Source organism: Maylandia zebra, linkage group LG2, assembly GCF_041146795.1.
Source record: "Maylandia zebra isolate NMK-2024a linkage group LG2, Mzebra_GT3a, whole genome shotgun sequence".
Classification (NCBI taxonomy): Eukaryota; Metazoa; Chordata; class Actinopteri; order Cichliformes; family Cichlidae; genus Maylandia; species Maylandia zebra.
Genome location: NC_135168.1, coordinates 44610087 through 44630231, shown reverse-complemented (window position 1 = coordinate 44630231; position 20145 = coordinate 44610087). Strand labels below are relative to the sequence as shown.

The following is a 20145-nucleotide window of genomic DNA, read 5'->3' as shown; positions in this document are numbered from 1 at the left end:
ATAATCTAAAAATTGGTAGAAATAAATCAGTGCAGCCTTCAATATGATGTTTCCTTTTCGAAAGAAATCACGAGAGAGAGCAATAACTTGTCTGTAGCTTCTCTTTCTTTGGCTGTTTGTGACTTAAAGTACTGATAGTGGGCAGGAAATTGCTGAATTCTTTAGTAGTGACAGTGTGGTCTCAAACTCCCAGTTAACATAAGGATTACCAGCATTGGAATGGCCAAGTTTCCCATGCTCTCATGTGCCACATCACAGTTCTCCTGCTATAGGTCGGAAAATTGGTTTACATTACATTTCAATTTGCCTCGTGTATCACCTTTAGCACACAACACTACTTCCGATCCAGAGCCAAAATGGTAGCTGTGGATTCCTGTTGTGGGCGGAAAGGTGAGGGCAGGATGTTCTTATTTACAATGCCTGCTAGTATGACCTGCAACAGCAAAGTGATTGTTGTTGTGATAAAAAGAAAACAGTCTGCAGCATATCCACACACTGCAGGGTACGGCCGGACAAAAGAAGATTATTTACATTGATATAAAAAGAAGTGCATCCTGTTTCTGACGTTAAAAATAAATCCAACAAATGTTTATTCTGCAAACCTGGGCAGATAGATTCAAGCTGATATCACAGTGATTGTTTGCACTGCATTGTTTTGTTTTTCTCTCCAGTCAAGATAAATGCAATTACCTTTAACCTCAGGTACACAGGTTGATTTTTATCAGTGTTGCACACAAAGGTCAGTTAAGTAAATAAATACATAGCGTGCTAATTTATTTTATAATTAAAAATTGCAAAAATATGTAATGAATCAATGTTAACAAGAGCTTTAACTAAAGCAGACTGCTTTTAATCAACAACATTTGGGCACAACAGCCTTTCAGTTATGGCAGTTGGGATGTGGAAAATTCCTTAACACTAAGAGAGTACAGTGTGATAGTGGATAAAAAGTCAAAGATAAGAGACTTCGTGCACCAGAAGATTTTATTTCAGAAAGAAATTGAGACAGTTTATGCTTCTGAAGAGCATCTGCTCCCTACTAATAGGTGATTGAAGAACTCCCTTTATAGGTTTGTGAATTTAATTTGAAAACATACTCATTAAGACTCTAAGGTAGCTCAGTATCTCTAGTGTCTAAGGGAGCTTCTGCCAGGTATGAAAAACTGAGTGGAGTTTCCTAAATGATAAGATACGTGCAATGACTGCGTTTCTGTTCCATCTTTTTTCCCCCCTGCACAGTTATAGTGGGAATAACTCAGAACAATGACTTACTGTTCCCCCTCAGTAGCTAAAATGAAGAAGTCGTCCCCTCCTCCCCCATCCTCCCCCTCCTCAACAAAAGTGACGTCGCGTCCTCCGTCTGTGTGTGGCTCCATTAAACGTGTCACGTCTGGACGGCACTGTAAGTGTTGCACAGAGGCGATAGGGAGGAGATACAGTGGGTACAAGGCGCAGGAGCTCATTCATCTCGTTCTTGAGTCCAAACACAGCACCAGAGCTGAAGTACTTTTCACTTCAACTTTTTTTATTTTTTACCGCCGATTTAATTTCCTTAATTTAACTTTTTTTTCTCCTTTTACTACTTTTGCACCTGCCCAGAGGATAGTGCGCCGGTGCCGGGAGTTGGACTGCCGAGCAGCGCAGGAGAGCTCCCCCGCGAATCGCGTGCAGGCATATGGGGAAATTACTGCTGCTTTGTCCTTGCGCACCTGAACCTTTTGGGGATTCATGAAAGGCGTTTTATAGGCCAATTAAGACTCGCAGTCAGCCGGAATTTAAAGAGACAAACAGGGACTCGATTGCATTTATTTTTATCACAAGGTTTGCACTTTGGGGAAGTTCGCAGCATGGCACCACCTGACTGCTTCAACCGGGTCGCAGTCATCTTGTGTTTTTTATCTCTAACATTAGGTGAGTCATTCATGTTTACATACACTATATATTTACGAGTGAAAGAACAGACTTTCTGATTGATTGTTAATTCCCTTCAGTGAATGAAAGACTGATTGCATAATATTTAAAAACACGAGATATGGTAAATGGCCTGCATTTGTATAGCGCTTTTCTAGTCCCTAAGGACCCCAAAGCGCTACACTACATTCAGTCATTCACCCATTCACACACTGGCGATGGCAAGCTACGTTGTAGCCACAGCTGCCCTGGGGCGCACTGACAGAGGCGAGGCTGCCGTACACTGGCGCCACCGGGCCCTCTGACCACCACCAGTAGGCAAACATGGGGTTAGTATCTTGCCCAAGGATATTTGGCATGCAGCTAGGAGGCAGCCTGGGATCGAACCACCGATCTTCTGATTACTGGCTGACCTGCTCTGCCACCTGAGCTGCCAATTTTTACAATAAATTTTTTTAGCATTATTTTTCTTTTTCTTTTTTATAGTAATTTAAATTTCTCCGGTGTTTAATTGACCTGCAACCAAGAGCTGATTTTGTTGGCGGGTTATTCTTTGATCCCAGCTGCGGTGTAAAATGATTTCTGTGTATGGATATGACCGCAGATTATTTGCACATTTTCGAAGATCATGCGCCAACAGAAAAAAATCATCATTCTGCTATTGAGTTTGCAATTTTCACACAAGCCCCTAGAGGTCGTCTGTCATTGGGAGATTGTTAGTACGGTAAAATGCGTTGATCCATAACAGGCGATTAGTCGGGCTCTATATTTTAATATGACTGGATTTACTGAGATGAGTAAATGGTCTGTCAGAATGGTCTATTTTTGTGTGCTTTCTTAGATACTTTGAATATTTTGCATGTCAGTACTTTGTTATAAATTATGAAAGGAAAGGTTCCTGCAATTGGTATGTGTGCGTGGACAGGATTAAACATTGTGTCATGTTTTATCTGACAGTCCTGTCAACTCCATTGTCTCAGTCTCACGCCACAAAACCTGAGTAAATCTGGCATGTTCCTTCACCTTGTGCCAGGTCCAGTCCAGTGTGTAACAGAGATACAAACTGAGGCTTCCTCACCACTTCAAAATAAACAGCCCATCCAAACAAAGGAAATAGTGTTCACATTCAACCTCTTTTACTGAACACACACACACACACACTGTTTTTTTGAGTAGGTTTCCTTCACTGTCCACTCACAAAGCGTGGGAAAGACGCAAAGAGGAGGAAGCGGATGTAGGGACAAGAGAGGCAGCCTGGAATTGTTCTGGCTAGTAAAGGTCACGGAAATGTGACACGCTACCTGAGCAAAGATTTCTTCCCGGAGCTCCTTGTGCTCACGTTCAACTATGTCAAACTTCATCCACAAGACAATAGCAAGGAGGAAAGGGGCTATTGTTTCAGTACAGGAGCCACTGACTGGTAGAGACATTAGTTACTGATGGTCGTCAAGGTGTCTCTGTTTATTCAGAGATGTGTAAGATGTTTTTTTCTGGTGAATAGTTGTGAGAATGTCACGGTGTCATCCTTAACTAAGCAAAGTTATAAGTCACTGAGTGATGCGCAAGCATTCGACTGGGTTATTGTTACACAACAGCCACCTATATCCCAGTAATTTTAAAGATGGCTTAGAGTGAAAAGGGAAAAAAAACTGTATTTGCTGATTTCTTAATTTTTGACTTGCAGCTGCTTCTTATTCAAAATGAGCACAGGTTACATATGTTCGTTCTGACCTTTTGACACCAATTTAACTGAAGCGCAACAGCTCACACAAATGTCAGCAAGATAATCTTTTTTCAGTGGACCCTTCTGGATGTCACTTGAGATATGATGCCTGTAGGAATACTCATACAATGGAGTTTTCCTTTAAATGTAATGATATATATATAATTGAAATGATCACTTGTGTTGGACTGATTCTTTTATTCTGGGTTCTGAGTTACATTTAGTCAGATGACACCCCTGAGTTTAGGAAAGAAAATTGCCATGAAAGTTATAACTGACACATCAGTGACTAAGGAGATGGGTGAAATGGAAAGTGGAAGCTGTCCTTTTATTGTTGCTTATCATATACAACACTCTCTTTGTCAGTTCTTTCTTTTTCCTGCAGTGTAGACAGTCTTGTGATGAGAGGGGTTGATGTTGTGTCCAGAGTATTTTTTTGTTTCCTGTGTGGACACTTGAAGACTGGAAAATGGGAGTGATGACGTGTCAGCCAAGTGCAGTGGGGGCTCATTGCTCACTGGCAGTACATCTGGCTCCATGCAGGCAGCACAAGAAAAACACATCCTAAACACACAAACACACTAACCTGGAGTGGGAGATTTACCAGCAGAGCAGAAAACGTCATTCCCCTACACTGGGAAATTCAGCTTTACAAATTGAACTGTGTTGCTTTTCTGGATTATTCCAGCATCTGTTCCATGCTAGACCTATCCACCTCGAACCAGCAATATATTTTCTTTGAATCCTGCATGGGATTTCGATTTCAAGGAGCTTCTGTCTGCCTCTTAGTCTTAATCATACATTATAAAACAGGAATCCTCTGCGTTTACTATTTAGGAGTCTCATGCAGGAGAACCCTCTTTGTTGGCTCTACACAGCTTCATATAACCTAGAGTGGCCGCCCATCACGGCCAGATGTTCCTTTATTTTGTTTTTTTTTTTGTTTTTTTTAGAGGAGTCTGGGGCATTTTGCCTCCAAACCTCTAAAGGCTTATACACGGCTAATAAAAAAGGCTTTCTCTGTAACTGTTGTCTTAACCTTGCAGTTGGCAAAGTGTAGGGTTTTTGTAGGACTCTGCATGTGAGAATGTTCCAGGACACAAGTAGCACAGCCAGAGCACTGTTAGCTGGTTCTTATTATGGCAGGTGGTCAAGTCTTGTCAAAGGTTTGATAAAGTTTGTCTTGAATATTTTGTCAGTCTAACTTGCAGTGAACTGTCACGGACACTTTTGCAGCAGGACAGCAGCGTGACCCCGAGAAGGTGCAATGTTTAGACCGCCCAAACTCAGATTTGAAGGATACAGATCAAGCTTAGCTTTTAAGTCTAGCTTCTTAACAGATGACAGTAGGATCGTATCCCCCTGGAAGGTAATTTCAGTATATTGTTGAGAGAAAATGCAAAAACGGGTTATAGTGAGTGGTGTATTGCATTTGTTTTACAATAGCTACCATAGCACTATCCATGACAGACTATTCACTACTGTTTCACTCTGTTTGCCAGGGTCACAGTATGGCAAAGCTGACTCATGTACTCTAGCGGTAAATCCGTCCTCTCCCCCTTCCACTTTTTGTTTGGATATTGATCAGGTTTAGCCTTTTAGTCTGGCTTCATAGCAGATGACAGAGTAGTATCATATACCATTTAAAGTACTTTTAACATATAATTGAGAGAAAATATAAAAATAAGTTAGTGTGTAGTACGTTTGTTTACATAAACTACCAGTGCGCTATCGTGAAATCTCATCGCAGAGACTGTTCACTATTGTTTCAGTCCATCGTCAAGGTCACAGTACAGCAAAGCTGGCTCATTTACTTCGTAATTCTCACTTCTCCCCCCATCTAATTTTGTGACAGCAGAAGAGCAAAGGATAAAGTGGCAATGATACGCAAAGGAATCGTTGGGCCCTATTCCCAAAAATGATTTTCTTCCTCGACTCTCAAGACATTCGTGCCGTCTGATGATGGGAGGGGAAGTACAGGGAGGTGAAGTGTGCCCTCTGCAAAAGAGAAGGGAATTCCGCACATTATTCCTTGCGCTTTAGGGGCCGTGACTTGGAGTTTCCTTTTCGGTTCAGTGACAGTACAGTCATCTGATACAGTAATTTTTTTTTTAAATTATTACACAACATCACCAATGAGCTACTGGCAGCATGCTGGTGGCATTTATATCACTTTTCTATTTAGCTTTATGTATTTTTTTTTTTAATTTGTAGTTATGTAGTGTTTTAAGGTGTTTGTAGTCACTGAATTTTTTTAGGAGTTGTGCTCAAAGTATCTTCTTAAACACAAAGAGTATATGCTTTCTCTCAGGTCAGGAACATAACTAACAAGTATTATTCAAGATCCTTTGACAAAATATGGCTAAGCAGAGCATACATAGGCCATTATTTTCCATTGCAATGCTGAAAATCTGAATCATTTAGTCTCAGTCTCAGCCATTGTTTGGCCGTTCTTCCAGACTAAATATTTAATTATTTTCTTGACCACAGACATTTCTATTGAAAAAATCCTGAAATCCATGCTGTTCAAAATTTTTGTCTGTATTTCCTGACCATTTGTCTTTTCCAAACACAGTGTCCTGTGCCATTTCCTCTAATCAATGCCAACCGAGGACAAAGACACAAAAATGTGATTCTGGTCTAATCTTAGCTAACATGGCTCTGTGTCAGCAACCAGCTTGATGCTGTGTGAGTCAATTGAGATCATGCAAGTGAAAAAAGCAGAAGTCAGTCGGCCTCTCGCACCCTCCCTGACTCCCTCTCTGTTTGTTCCATGCCTGTCCTCTTTGTAATGCCTTTTAATGAGAACCAGCTTTGGGGCTCTTTGAACCAACTCAATATGAACAATTTCTGGCATTTTTCAGGCGATCTCCTGAAGGAACGCAGGGCACAGCTGTTGCAGGGGGTTAGGGTTGTCAGGATGCCAGCTAAGGTCAGTTCTGGGCAGATGGGAGTTTTGAGGATGGGTGTGTAGACAAGACAATGTTTTTTTCCTCTCTTCTCTTGTCTTTTTTTAATGGGCTGCTGGGGGCCCCTGCTGGTTCACCCATCTGTAGTGCATTACTGAAGAGAAGGACATAAAAAATGTGCTAGTTTTAAAAGATAAGCGTTTTGCCCGTGCAATTCAAGGTCAAGATGATGATTCTGGGTATGCTGTGGGACTTAAGCATTTATGCATGGGATGTATTTGTAACCGAGTCAAAGATTCAAGAAGTTGAAAATGCCATAATTAGTCTCAGTGGACTCTTTTAATCTGGACGAAGTGTTTTCATTGGGGTAAAACGTCTCATTACTCATCCAAGTCTTCAGTCTCTGCCCTGATTTAGACTTTTGCGGTGAACCTTTGCGGTGAGCCTTCGACACAACCGACGCAAGTGGCCGATGTTGCTGGCACTTATGCTTGTGGAGGTGCATATGTGTTCATTATTATGTGGTTGTGTCCTGCCTTTTTATATGCATGCCAGCTGATAGAAACAAAATGTTGACTCTTTGTTGTGGTCATTTTTGGGAGGTGGCAAGCATATTTGTCCCCCAGGTTTTTCCACTTCTTTGGAAATTCCCTCATTGGAATTTCCAATAGGTTTAGCAAGCTCTTTCCAGGAATTTTCAGCGATTTTAAGTCCTCATCTTAAGCCAATGATTGTTCTTCTCTCACTGATCTTTTTTTTTTTTTTTTAATAACTGCAAAGGCACAGGAGGACTTAACGGTAATGATCAGACCAATCACAATATTTGTAGCCTGCATTGATTCAATGTGCAGTTACATTTCTTGGCAGGTTATGCATAACAACAGTGCAGTATATGCAGTATAGTTGCATAATGACCGAAACTGGCACCATTGCCTAACAATAGCCCAGAAGCTCAGTTTCGTTATTGTTCATTGTCATGACCTCTGGACAATGGAGCACGTTTCACAGAAAGTTGCATTATAAGCATTATAAGTCTGTGAAAGATGGCAGTGGTTGTTCTTCTGTCCTGGATCACCTCTGACAAATGTCCAGGTGCAATAATTGCATTTACTCAGGGAATTCCCTGACTACAGTGGGGATAGTACTACCTCTGTGTTGCAGATTCCTGACAGCCATGAACTTGTCACATAGTGGTGCTAATTTTGGACATTTTGAAACTGGAAGAAACCTATTGTCAGCTGAGACTGAAGAAGTCAGTTGACTTAGTAATGAAGCATTTCTCCCACTGAAAACGCTGCATCTAGATGAACTGAGTCAACTTTATGGGATTTTCTTACCTGAATTCATGAGCATGTGTCAAGGCAGTAATAAGTATGGCTGAAAAAACATGATACATAGTGGGTTTGTTTATATTTGTTTTATTTGTCTTTGATTGATTACATTGCGATTGATGGTATTCTTGTTTCTTGTTATGTATCAAGGCATAAAAAATGCAAAGTAGAATGCCCTTAAGAAATTTGTCTGGCAGCTATAAATAAAAGCCATACAATTATGAACTGCAGCTTATGTGGTTGTTTATTGAGGCCAGGGCTCTTGATTTGTGTTCACATGCAGCCAAAAGTGTGTGGTTTTACGACATGAAAGAGTGCAAGCCACAACCCTTCCCCTCTGCTTAACCTTGGACAATAAAACAATGATGTTATAACATTTTGTGAGGAAGTGAATATTGAGTCCCCCTGCCAACACTGGCAGCGTCAGCTCATTCTTGCCACAACAGCTGTTCTGAATAATACACAAATGCTAGGAGAACGTGTGTGAGTGATTGTTTTTCTGTATTTCTGTGTGTAAATGCAGGTTTCCAGGTGTGTGGGTAACACATAAAATAGGCCATTATCGCCCCTTAAGCCAGTATATGCATCAAACACATAAACCAACATTATCCTTAACAACAGATCAAGGGTAAACTTAATATACTTGTTTTGTGTCCACAGTGACAGGCTGTTTAGGGATCTTAGTGAAAAGAAAGAAACAACATCTGGGACTGGGACTCTTTCTGGACAGCAGGCAGAACTACACTGTTTCCTATGTTAACTGTTGTTAGAGAGACCTCTCAACAGATTCTGCTGGCTCCACACGAGATATGTCCACCTCTGAATCAAACATCTCCACCCTCTTGATATTATAAGCACAGCATTCAGAGTAAAAAGTCACTAGTAAATGAACAAAAAAAAGTATTTGGTTCCTGCTAAATCGGACTGTGTTGACCTTTTTGGCATCGAGGCACAGCTGCTCCATGTATCATCCTCTTCCTCCCTTTATTCTATCTTTGATCACCTAGGACCCCGATCCATTCAACAACCTGCTCTCCAGCTCCCAAAAGTCCCCACAGTGTGCTCTCAGTGGACAATCACTTACACAAGAGGCAGGAGTAGAACTGGACAAAGTGAACCCACGCGCACAGCACTAAAGGCACATTACACAGCAGTTGTGCAATGGGGACTTCCCGCTGTGCTTTTCATTTTGTTTAGCATAACAATGATGAAAACATACCATTGAAGAGTTGGTGTAAATGTCTGTGTGTGTGTGTGTTTTGCAGGACATTTGGAGAGCGCAAACTCGCCTAGGATTCATCCCTCCGACAATCCAATCGTTCTTCATAAAGGCAATTTGTTAAACCTCACCTGCAGGTATGCAGTTGAAAGCACCTACTTTTGTTGGTTTCACTTGAAATGTAATCAAACATTTATGATGGTGGTGTATAACTCTTCTTAACCACTTTGCATTACAATACAACTTCATTTACTTTACCTTTGCTCTTCTAATTGCTGGACTTCAGACTCTGCGCTCACTATATGGCAGAAATTTTAAGGGAGAATTAGCAGGACGTCCCTGGTTCTGTGGACTCTTACTAGCTACAAAGAAGCTGGGACAGTCCCTGACCGGAACCAGCGATAGTGGTCAACGTTTATCAGTCTTCTGCCACTTCCTTTATGGAATTTAGAACCCAAGTACATTCACATTTCTTAGGAATTTAGGGTATTGCATCATTTTTTAGGCCTTCAAAGAATGCTTAGGAACTCATGTTGGTTTAATGTAATGCTTCCTTACAAGGCCACATTGTAAGAAGCCTGATGCGTAGAGCACTGTCTTGTTTTTTGGATGTGGATGAGAACTAGAGGTTCTGCTTGACCCAAAATTCTGCAGGCAAAGGGAAAGGAATGTGAGAAATGCTAGATGTTCCTCTGGGATCTCTTTAATGAGCATTTTAAACTGAATTCTGCGTGGAAAGAATGTGTTAGTTAAGCACATCATTGAAGAGAAACATGTTCCCATGTGAAAGTTCAAACTTTTGGATGACTCAAGATGAACTTGAAATAAACTTAAAATGGAAATGAAGCCCAAAAGCCCCCAGGGATAAGCTACTAAATTTAGTAGCTTTTGTGGTTACTGCCAGATGTGACACCTTCTCTAAAAATAGATCCACTTTTAATAGAATTAATGGTTTGCTTTTTCTAATACCATTTGCCTCGCCCAAGATCTAATCTCATTTAACATTCTCTCTCATTTTCAATAATGTCAGAGGTCACGGTGTCTTCAGCTGGACACTTGCCAAGCGGTCGATCTCATCGCAGGGAGTGAAGGTGGAGAAGTGTGATTCAAGACCTCACCGTCAGTCTCACTGCAGCAGACTGATAGTCACACACCTGATTGCCAATGACACTGGGACTTACACCTGTAAATACACCAAGGATGGTTCAGACCAAATCAAATCCACCTATGTGTATGTAAAAGGTGAGAGCTAGAAACCGTTTTGGATGTATAATGCTCAAATTATGAGGTTCATAATTTAAGAAATTACCCAATGGTAGAAAAACTGAACTCTAAAACTGAAAATTGTTCTTACATTTTGAACCAAATGTTTTTTTTCATTCAGAAATTTAAAATGCACGGAAGATTTGTGTTTAAAAAAAGATTTCAAAGGATAATTGTTATCTCCTGATGGCAGCTGCAGGATTTAATATTGAACTGATCTCACAGACGGTGATATTGACAGTATTGAACTGACAAAGAACAGTGTGGTATTTGCAAGACATAAGACACAAGACACATCCTTTATAGAAGGAAGAAAGAGTGAGTTAGGCAGAAGGATGTAAAGGACCATGGTGTTCAGGGTGTACCCTACCTTTTTCACTATGTCAGCTCCAAAAGGCAGGATTTTTTTAATGACATGGGAAGAATGTGCAAAAAAGAAAACAAGCAAGACCTGCTTACTAAAATCTGTAGTTGTATGCATTAGATATAAATATAGAGGCGGTTATTGCTACCTTTTTTTCAACTGGAATCCTGACTGAGGTGCCACAGGTCTCCATCTGAGAGAAAAAAATAGAGAAAGGAAGTGGTTTCTTTGGTGCCGCTTATCCTCTCACCTCTTCTGGAGGTGAGAGGATAAGCTAATTGCTCGGGAAACCCTGGTCATTGACCATTTCCTGCTTCTGCTACTGTTTTCCTTGTAACAACGCTTCCCTAAACCTCACATGGCACTACATACACTTATATGACTGGATATTGTACTGGGAAGCAGAGAGTAAATTCCAATATCAGCCAATGTGACCAAAGTGGTTTTATATTTTGAAAAATGTTGGTATAAAGTTGCTTAATATTGGTCTACAACTATTATAAATATAAAGCTAGCTTTAATTCTTCTTGTGCTTTTTAAATGACTTCCACAGTTTACCTTCTGTGTCCTATTTCAAAAATCTTCAGCTGTTTGTTAATTTTTGTAACTTTTTCACACCACTAATGTTCGACCTTCCTTCAATCACAGACTATTTATGTAGCCACAGCGTTCCCACAGACTGACTGTCCTTATATGGCCAGAATTAACCAATCTGAGATTTGATCTCTTTTCTGGATCTCTGTTGAATACCCTGACATGCTCTTTTTCACTTGGTAAACCTCCTTTTCCTAGTGGGTCAAAGGTTCTGGAGCCTGTCTCAGCAGACGTAAGGGGTGGGGTACACCCTGGTTATGTTGCAAGTGAATCACAGTGACAGAGAGCCAGAGACTGGGAGAAAACACATGCACTTCTAAAACAAAATATGCACAAACCACACTGGAGGATCACAGCCAGCTGGCAGCTATGAACCCATTATCCTCCTGCTGTGATGCAACAATGCTAACCACTGCACTTTTAAATTAAGTTGGCTTATTTTACCAGAATCTGAATAATTTTACTAGAAAACATGGTTTCCCCAAAAAACAACTTGTGATGGGCCACATTTAATTTGAAATGGTGTTTCTGCCTGACTTGTGTTTAAGATGTTGAATTCTTTTTTTCAGATCCCGACCAGCCATTTGTGGAGCCTGTTAAAAATTATGTTCTTGGCATCTACAGGCACGAGACCAGCCTTGTTGTCCCGTGTCGGACATCCTCACCTGATATTGATGTAACACTGACAGGGGTAGGGTCTTAAGCACCATCATGCTTTTATAAATGCCTTCATAGTACTGCATATTATAGTAATACACAGTATTCTATAGACACTGCTTAACATGAACTTCCAGGAAACTCACACAGCACGTCTCCTGAGAGAAGATTACTATTAATACCACAGCAGGGTATCCTTACCTGTTTTGAAAAAAATGTCCTTCCACTCCTTGCATAGGGCATCACAGTGGTTCTCACACCCTCTGTGTGTTAAATCATTCCAGCACACAGAAGCAGACCGGGGACAGTGGCTTAGCTATGGGAAGCTCAGGGGCGGCAAAGCGAGTCATCCTGTCTGCTTCCTCTAAGAGCAGGAAGGTGTTCCAAGAGTGCTTTTCTCAGAATAGATCATCAGGCTAAATTTAGTCTCTCTGCTCTTACAAACATCAGGAAACAGCAGAAAAGTTGTGTCCAGTCTTAGAAAACAACAGGTAACAGCATAAGACTGTTTGATCTTAGTAGGCAGCGGTTGAGTACTCCCTTGTTTTCCAGTGCACTTATCTATACAACTTAAGACCCTGTTAGTACTTGATGATGTGCCTTTGTGGCCTTTTTGTGCTTTTTTGTGACATTTTGTTTCATTGTTTGCGATTAATATATGACTGTGTCATAGTGCCAACTGTGCATAATCACTTCTGACTCTAATGCCACAGATAGTACTGGTGTGACCTTCCTGTTATTAATAAATGCATGACACTCCTCCTTCCTCTTCACCTTCCTTCCTTCTCTTCCATTGCCTCCAATCCCAGTCCTTCTTCTGACATGAGAACAAACAGCAGCAGGCAAGGACATCCTTTCCAAATGTTATTTCCCTAATTGCATAAATTAATGCAGCAGTCACATTCACAGTGCTTGTTACTGGGAATACTGGTTAAAACGGCAGGATACATGACTGACAGTTCACTGCACTGTTACCTGTGCTATTAAGCAGGTGCAAAACATCACACGGACTTTGTACCCTGGAGCTCTCATTAACACTGCTTAATGTCATATCTGATTGCACTGGACATTTACGTTCTTCTACATTCATCTCCTTCTGGTAATGTCTAGAAAAGTTCAGGGCTGTCATGCATGTGTTATAAAACAGCTTAACAGATGTGTCCCCAGCTGAGCCCGGTGGAGCATGAGTTACGTGTTAAATGAAGTCATGCAGCTTCCTCTTTAGTCAGTCTGGCTCAGTGACCTATATTTGGCATCACAAGTGTCATCAAATTAGTTTAGCCTTTTTCATTACAGGCGCCAAGTTTAACTGAGAAGGTTACAAAGGAAATGGTGTGGGATCCAATGGTTGGGTTCAGGATCCCCTACGGTGCCTACGATTCATACAACATGCTGGCATGTCATGCCAAAGTCAACAGTCAAGTGTTCAAGTCAGAATACCTTCCAAGTAGACTGAGTGAGTCTGTTGCTTTCCTGGTGACATGACTTTTAATTGTTTTTAACTTTCTGATTGTTTAAGGTTTCATAACATTTCATTATGTTTGTTCCAATTTTACAGCTGATGTCCTTAAAAATGTGAGGATTACTCCAGATAACAACCGTGTTAAAATCTTGGCTGGAGACACCCTCATCCTCAACTGTAGTGGGGAGACCACCTATAATGGAAGAATCAATTTCACCTGGCATTTTCCAAAGGACAAAGTAAGTTAATGGTTTATCATTGACTTTACAATATTATGGAACAGCCTGCATAAGTAGGACTGGAATTTATGGTGCTTTCTTTGTCTTCAGGAAAAACGGCATAGTATAATCAAGTCCCTACTCAAACCTTCTAAGGTCCTTATAATGAGTAACACTTTAGTGTTGCCAAACATTACCATGGAGGATAAGGGAATCTATCATTGCAAAGCTGAGCTGAATCCCAGAGTAAATGATACTGTCACGGCAAAAGTTGTTGTCTATGGTGAGAATGCTTTTAATGCTTTATTATTACAAGTGAAATTAAAAGAATTTTAGGCTGTGAATTATTGTAATATTGGGGCGATCCTGTAAAGTAATAATGATAACCTTATTTAATCTATACTCTTTGGCTGCAGAGCATCCATTTCTTAACATTTCCTCTAAGAATGGACAGCATAGAACAGTCACTGAAGGTGTAAGGAAGATTGTGTTTGAACCCAGGGTCATCGCTTTGCCACCACCAGACGTGATAGCATGGTAGGCAATGGTTTCGAGCCACTATAAATAAACCTTTTGTTATGAGTGTTGGGCACCTCTATTATTGCATATGCACAACAAACAAACTTTTATGTGCCTCTAATATTCAGGTACAAGGATGGGGTTCCTATCCAGAAGAATTCCACTTGCTACAGGATGTCTGATTTTAGCTTGGCCATCACTGATGTGCAGGAGAAGAATTCTGGCGTGTTCACCATAAGCCTGGGCAACAGAGCAAAGGGGCTGTACAGGAATCTCAGCTACGTTCTGGAAGTCACAGGTAAGCCATTACCACAAACCTGATAATCTTCACTGATCCTGACGAAATGAAGCAGCGCCTTGGCTGTGGACAGAGGCTGCCCCCAGCACGTCTGCTGCTGCTCTCAGTCTAGATCACTGGACGGCAGGTAGCAGCTCTAGTGTGAGAGGAACTTGGGAGCTTGTTGATTCCAGGGCTGGATTGACGTAGCAGGAGCAGCTGTTGTTGATTATTGGGGCTCTTTGAAAGGGGCTTGGTGGAGTGTGTAAAAGGCCCGAGTTCTATTCTGCACACAGGCTCCAGCTGCCCCAGACCCCTCCAATCCTTACACCCTGTGTGCATACAGTACGGCTCATATAACCAGCATGTTCTATACATTATGTATTTAGCTGGAGAAAAATCAGCTTGCAATTCATTGTTATGACAACTCTTTTAATATACTGATAAGTGTCAACACTAGGATATAAATATTTTAGCATGTTGAGTAGATACATGAATGGAGTCTGCTTGCTATAAAGAACAAAAAGGAGACTGTATATCCCTTACTTCACACTTAGCATGTGGCGGGAACACATGCTAAGTGTGAAGTAGCATTCTTTAAACATTTTTCAGGAATCCCAGTAGTGTGCCAAAAAGTGTAAAAATCAGGCCCCTCTAGCTTCTTATAAACTTTATTTATGATCCTTGACCGGCCCACTTCACAAAACTTTTATTTATTGGAATGAATTTTTTTTTACAAACACAACAAAGTGGAGAGAAAATCCTGGCACCAGTTAGAGAACTATTTTAAATCTTGTTCATATGTTGTTTACAGTCGTCAGAGTGCTCTGGATTACTACGTGATGTGCAGGTGTGCATGAGCTGGGGCACTGAATGCAACACAACTATTTCTGTTGTCCAAAATTCAGATAGTGCTGAGATAAGTACATCTCCCGAGGTGGGAGAAGCATTTTTGTCTGTTGTTCATTGCAGCACAAATGGTTGACTCAGTGACCCAGGCATGGACTGCGGTGAGATTGTTCTTTGACCTAGAGCCCTGGGCTAGGCAGGCATCCCCCCACTCTTCTCCCTACACAGTCTAAAGGAGAGCTAATGTCGACGGCCCGCCTTTCATAGCTGCACATCAAGACTGTCTTTCTTTTTGAGACATTTTGAGATTCCACAGCAGGCGGGGCCGGTACGGTCGATTCTTTTAGCTAACCCAGTGGGACAGAGAGTGGGGTGTGGACAGCCAGGGTGAACATAAGGTGCAAAACTAAGCTGAATGAATACGATTCAGAAAAAAAATAATGAAAGGAGAAATTCCTGATCCTATCATGGTGAATGCTGCTTCCCTAAAAAATATCTTGAATTCTTTTTTTATTTGCTCATAATTGATTTTTAAAAAAAATGTGTAATGTGGGAGTGGGAGCTTTTTTTGGCTTCTTAAAGGAGGCAATCATGACCTCTGGTCTAACATGTTGTCTTTCTCTTCCAATTTCTCTCCATGTTTGTGCGTGTATGTGGTTACTGTGTACTTGTGTGTGTATGTAGTGAAGCCAAGTATTTCAGAGGCGGAGATTGCTACTGTGGACGTGCAACCTTACATGTCGGGCAAACAGCATCATCTAACCTGCACTGCTTTTGGCCTGCCGTTGCCAACCATCACTTGGCACTGGCAACCATTTCACTCAGAACCGAAGTTTAAAAAGTGAGTCACCCTCATGTTATGCTCAGTCTGTCACGGTTGAGCAATACCATAAGAAATTCAAAGCATTTCAACAGTGTAAGTAACTAATTTCAAGCAGGCCACTTAACCTAAGTGTAGGCTCAAAAACAATTCCATGCTTTGAATTGTTTGAATTGAATTATAAAGTTACCAAGTCATGAGCTCTATCTGTATACCAGTTTCAGTTTTGGTTTTCCAGAAAGTTACCGCCTGATGTTTCTCTCTGCATAAAAAACTGTCGCATTTTCTCAGCCTGAATAACTGTTGCAATGATGCAATTGAGTCCACCTGCTGTGGATATAATCTCCATGTTTTGGAAACCATGCACAGGGTGTCTATGGAATCATACAAAGTCTTAAAAGGTTCACAATTAATGGTTAATCATATAATTTTTAGACACTTATGTTTTTGGAATTTTTAAGGACAAAATTGCTATTCCCACATCTGTTAAGCTGTTTCAAACTTGGGACAATGGGATACTAACATCAGTTATATCATTTTCTGGTCACATTAATAAACATATGACTAAATACTTTCTTGTTCATTCTGAACATCTGAAAGAGGATATTTCACCTTTTTCTGTCTCTCTTTTGTATGTTTAGTCTAAAATCTGTTTTTAAGTTGGTATTAAAAAGTCTTTAACTAGTTTGTACCTTTAGACGGAAACTCCACAATACTGAATCAAAATCACCAACAGCAACACGCAGTGAAGAGATACCTTCGCAGGATTCAGAGCCACCAGTCCGACCCGGAGATCCCTCTATAAAGCAGACCTACTTTGATTCAATTGACTCTGTCCCAGAACATGACCCATTAATCAAAGGAACAAAGCCGCGGAGAGCTGCCCTCTCATTAATGGTCAGTGGTTCTGTAGGCTAAGAGGGAGACACGGGGGAGTTAAATCTCAGATTCCCCGAGTTATTGCAGCGCTGAAGAGAACTGAGAGTGCTGTATATGTGTGACTGTGCATGGATACCAGCCTGGCGGTGAACCCGTACACAAAATGAACGTTTGAACAGTCACTCAGATCGTGGTTTGGAGGGCCTGTGAATTGTAAGATCAGGAAAACAATAGGCCATTAGCTGCGTGTTATCAGTCTCCACATCCAGTGGCAAAGAAAACAATGCAGACTGAAAGCGACTAATTATGTTACATACTAGATGGTGTTAAACCACCAGTTTCCCATTGGTTTCTTCACTAAATTATCGCATAAAACCAGCTGCTGCTTACCAGATTCGTGATAAAATATTGCAGAGGTTTAGTAAGGTCAAAGCAACTCTTTCTGCTGGGCCAAAGATAATCAGGGCTGGCACCAGGAACTGTGGCTGGGCTGTGGCAGGCGGCTAATGAGACAGAGGAACAGCTATAGCCTGGTGGGAAGCCAATTGTGCAAAATGTTTGTTTTATAGTGCCCTGAGCCTGCAGAGTAGCTGTCACTGTAAATCCAACTTGCATCCCTTAATCTTTTGGGAGCAAAGGAAATGTCACTTTTGGGGAGGGTTTGAATTTGAGAGAAGCTTTTTAAGAAGGCAGAAATATAGGGTTGTCTTTATCACCAGGTTGAGAAGTTATCAGCTGTCCTTTGCTGACCACCAAGGTCTCAGGATCTGCCTTATCTCCTCTGGCCAGAACGTGGAGGGGTGTTCCTGTATGAGGTGACGCACAGCACAACCCTTCCTGTTGCTGCTGCTGTTTCCTTCAGTGCCTCTCCACTCATCAAACTAATTGTTCACCACCAGCGGGGCCTAAATCAAGGCTTTCTCTGGGTTTAAGAAGTAGGACACCCCATGCTAGAGGGTTCAGAGAACCCTCAGGAGAGGGCCTTCACAATGAGATAGCAGGGTATACATTATTATCGTGTGATCTGGACAGGGTGTGTTTTGATATTACACTAAAGTTCTCAAATACAAAAGACTGTTACATTGTTCGTTGTTCAGAATGATTGATTTTATTGCATTTTCTCCCTCCTGTAGTGATTTGGAGCCTGTCTTTGTCAGAGTGGATGAAAGGAAAAATGATTCCTACAACTGGATTAAAAACATAAACACGAATTCTCAACTAGTTAAAGGAAAAAACAAGGTATGTAGATTAAAGTTATATGTAGTATATGTTTTTAAACAATGGATGCACTTTATAATATGCATTTCCTCATGAATTGAGTCTAATAAATAGCTGTCGCCAGTATAAAGAACTGGAAGAGAGATGGTATGGAGAAATGTGCGATAAGAGATGGGATTTGTTCCTGGAATTAAGCTACCTGGGAATTAGGGACAAATAACTTGGTTTTATTACACATTTAATAAGCCGCATCTGAAAAGAAAGGATTTATATTTACAAGAAAAAAATAGCGGTAAAGACACTGCTTTACCTACACTGGCTTTCCTCTTGTACAAAAGCTTTTGCTCTTTGAGGCCCGCAGTTTGGAAATGGTGCAACCACAACTGACAGACATAGTTCCTTTCCCATTACTAAAGTGAAATACACCCCAGGTTTTCAGAGTCTTTGTAGTAGATGTAAGCACATGAAACAGCTACACTATGAAGGCAGGCTTAGGTTTAGCTTTAAGGCAGACATATTAATTTAGAGAGATTTTATTTCCTAAAAAATCAACGCTTAAGGCATCAATAGTTAGATAGTTTGAAGATAAGAATCCCTTAGTTTTCCTTAAAAGACATCAAAGACGTATTGCCATGCAAACCCCAAACATCCCACACAGACTTTGGTTCAAATCTCCCGTGGAAGCTTGATGCTAAAATTGTTCATGCCATACCTAACTGAGAACAGGCCTTCGCTGCCATGCCCCTTGTCTGTATAGGATTTGGTTCAAGAAATCCATTACAGCTGTTTTAGGGCAGGAGAAAGCATCATTGACCTTTCTGAATCGATTCTTTGTTTTGAGCTGAATTTGTAGTCCATAAATTGCTGGTGCGCTCATTAATTGTGAAACGGATGTCGATGCCATGTAAATGCGAATGACTAAGTGACTGTTTACCATTACTAACTGTGAAATACATGACAACAAGAACTATCCAGTCATTTGCACACCACGTAACTGTAAATTTGGCCTTCTTTACAGGTCATCGATTTTTATATGTGTCTGACATAGATATTGAGGCACCTCTTATTTACAAGTACCTGTGGCCAGTCGCCGGTGCTTTATGAGGGTCAGGGCTAAGGTTCAACGATAACAAGCAGCAGTTTAAACGAAGAGGGATTTGGTGGAGGTAAATTCCTCTCTGTCACCTCATATAAATCGTTTTGGCCCGTGAATGAGAACACAGTCATGACTGGGCCTCCTCAGAAAGCCCAGCAAAAAAGGAGAGTCATAATATAAGGAAACACTAAGGGAAGACTTTGGCACAGAGGTCATAGTGTGTCTGGTCAGGTCACGTCTTCGGGACAGGCACAATCGTCTCAGTGAGTGCTTTCAATCTCATGTTACATAATGGTAAGTAATAGGTGTAACATAATATCATAAGGTCACTCAGTGTTTTGACAAATGTTCTATCAGCAAGGTTTGGACGTTATGATACTTAATTTTGATGCCTGTATGTTTGTAAAGTGAACAGTTTAAGTAAAGGCACGCTGATGTGGTTTTGTAGCTGCAGCTGGGTCTCTCACAGGCAACACAATAGTTCCTACCAGCCCAGGAAGTTTAGGCCAGCATACCCCAGACAATGTACCCACATCATTCACTCTCTTTGATGTAGCCGACTGACCCCAAAAACAGATGTCCCCATGAACACTAAACAGAACCCCATGCAGTCTGGCCTTCACCCAAGTGTCTCACTTATTATTTTGTCTATTTAAGCCATTAAAATATTGTGCTAACCTTAAAATCGAGCATGGCGTTGGAGGTGCTCTCCAGGAAATGGACATGGAGGCCCAGGTCTAGATCTATAGCACCAGTATGAAGGAGACTCTTTGGCCTTTATAACTCCAGCTGTATCCTTTCATTAATGTCAAGCACTGCAGACTATAAAGCACACC

General features: G+C 41.1%; 1 protein-coding gene across 1 annotated transcript in view; it reads left to right on the top strand.

Moving 5' to 3' along the window:
• Positions 1-1392: 1392 nt before the first annotated feature.
• kdrl (kinase insert domain receptor like) overlaps positions 1393-20145 on the top strand; it is a 44071-nt gene continuing 25318 nt past the window's right edge. The window contains exons 1-11 of the mRNA XM_004545633.4: positions 1393-1911; positions 9140-9230; positions 10124-10335; positions 11884-12005; positions 13268-13427; positions 13530-13672; positions 13763-13934; positions 14068-14188; positions 14299-14468; positions 15981-16137; positions 18129-18234. Of these exons, the coding sequence (XP_004545690.2) occupies positions 1848-1911; positions 9140-9230; positions 10124-10335; positions 11884-12005; positions 13268-13427; positions 13530-13672; positions 13763-13934; positions 14068-14188; positions 14299-14468; positions 15981-16137; positions 18129-18234 (1518 nt within the window). The 5' untranslated portion in view covers positions 1393-1847. The remainder of the gene's footprint in view (positions 1912-9139; positions 9231-10123; positions 10336-11883; positions 12006-13267; positions 13428-13529; positions 13673-13762; positions 13935-14067; positions 14189-14298; positions 14469-15980; positions 16138-18128; positions 18235-20145) is intronic.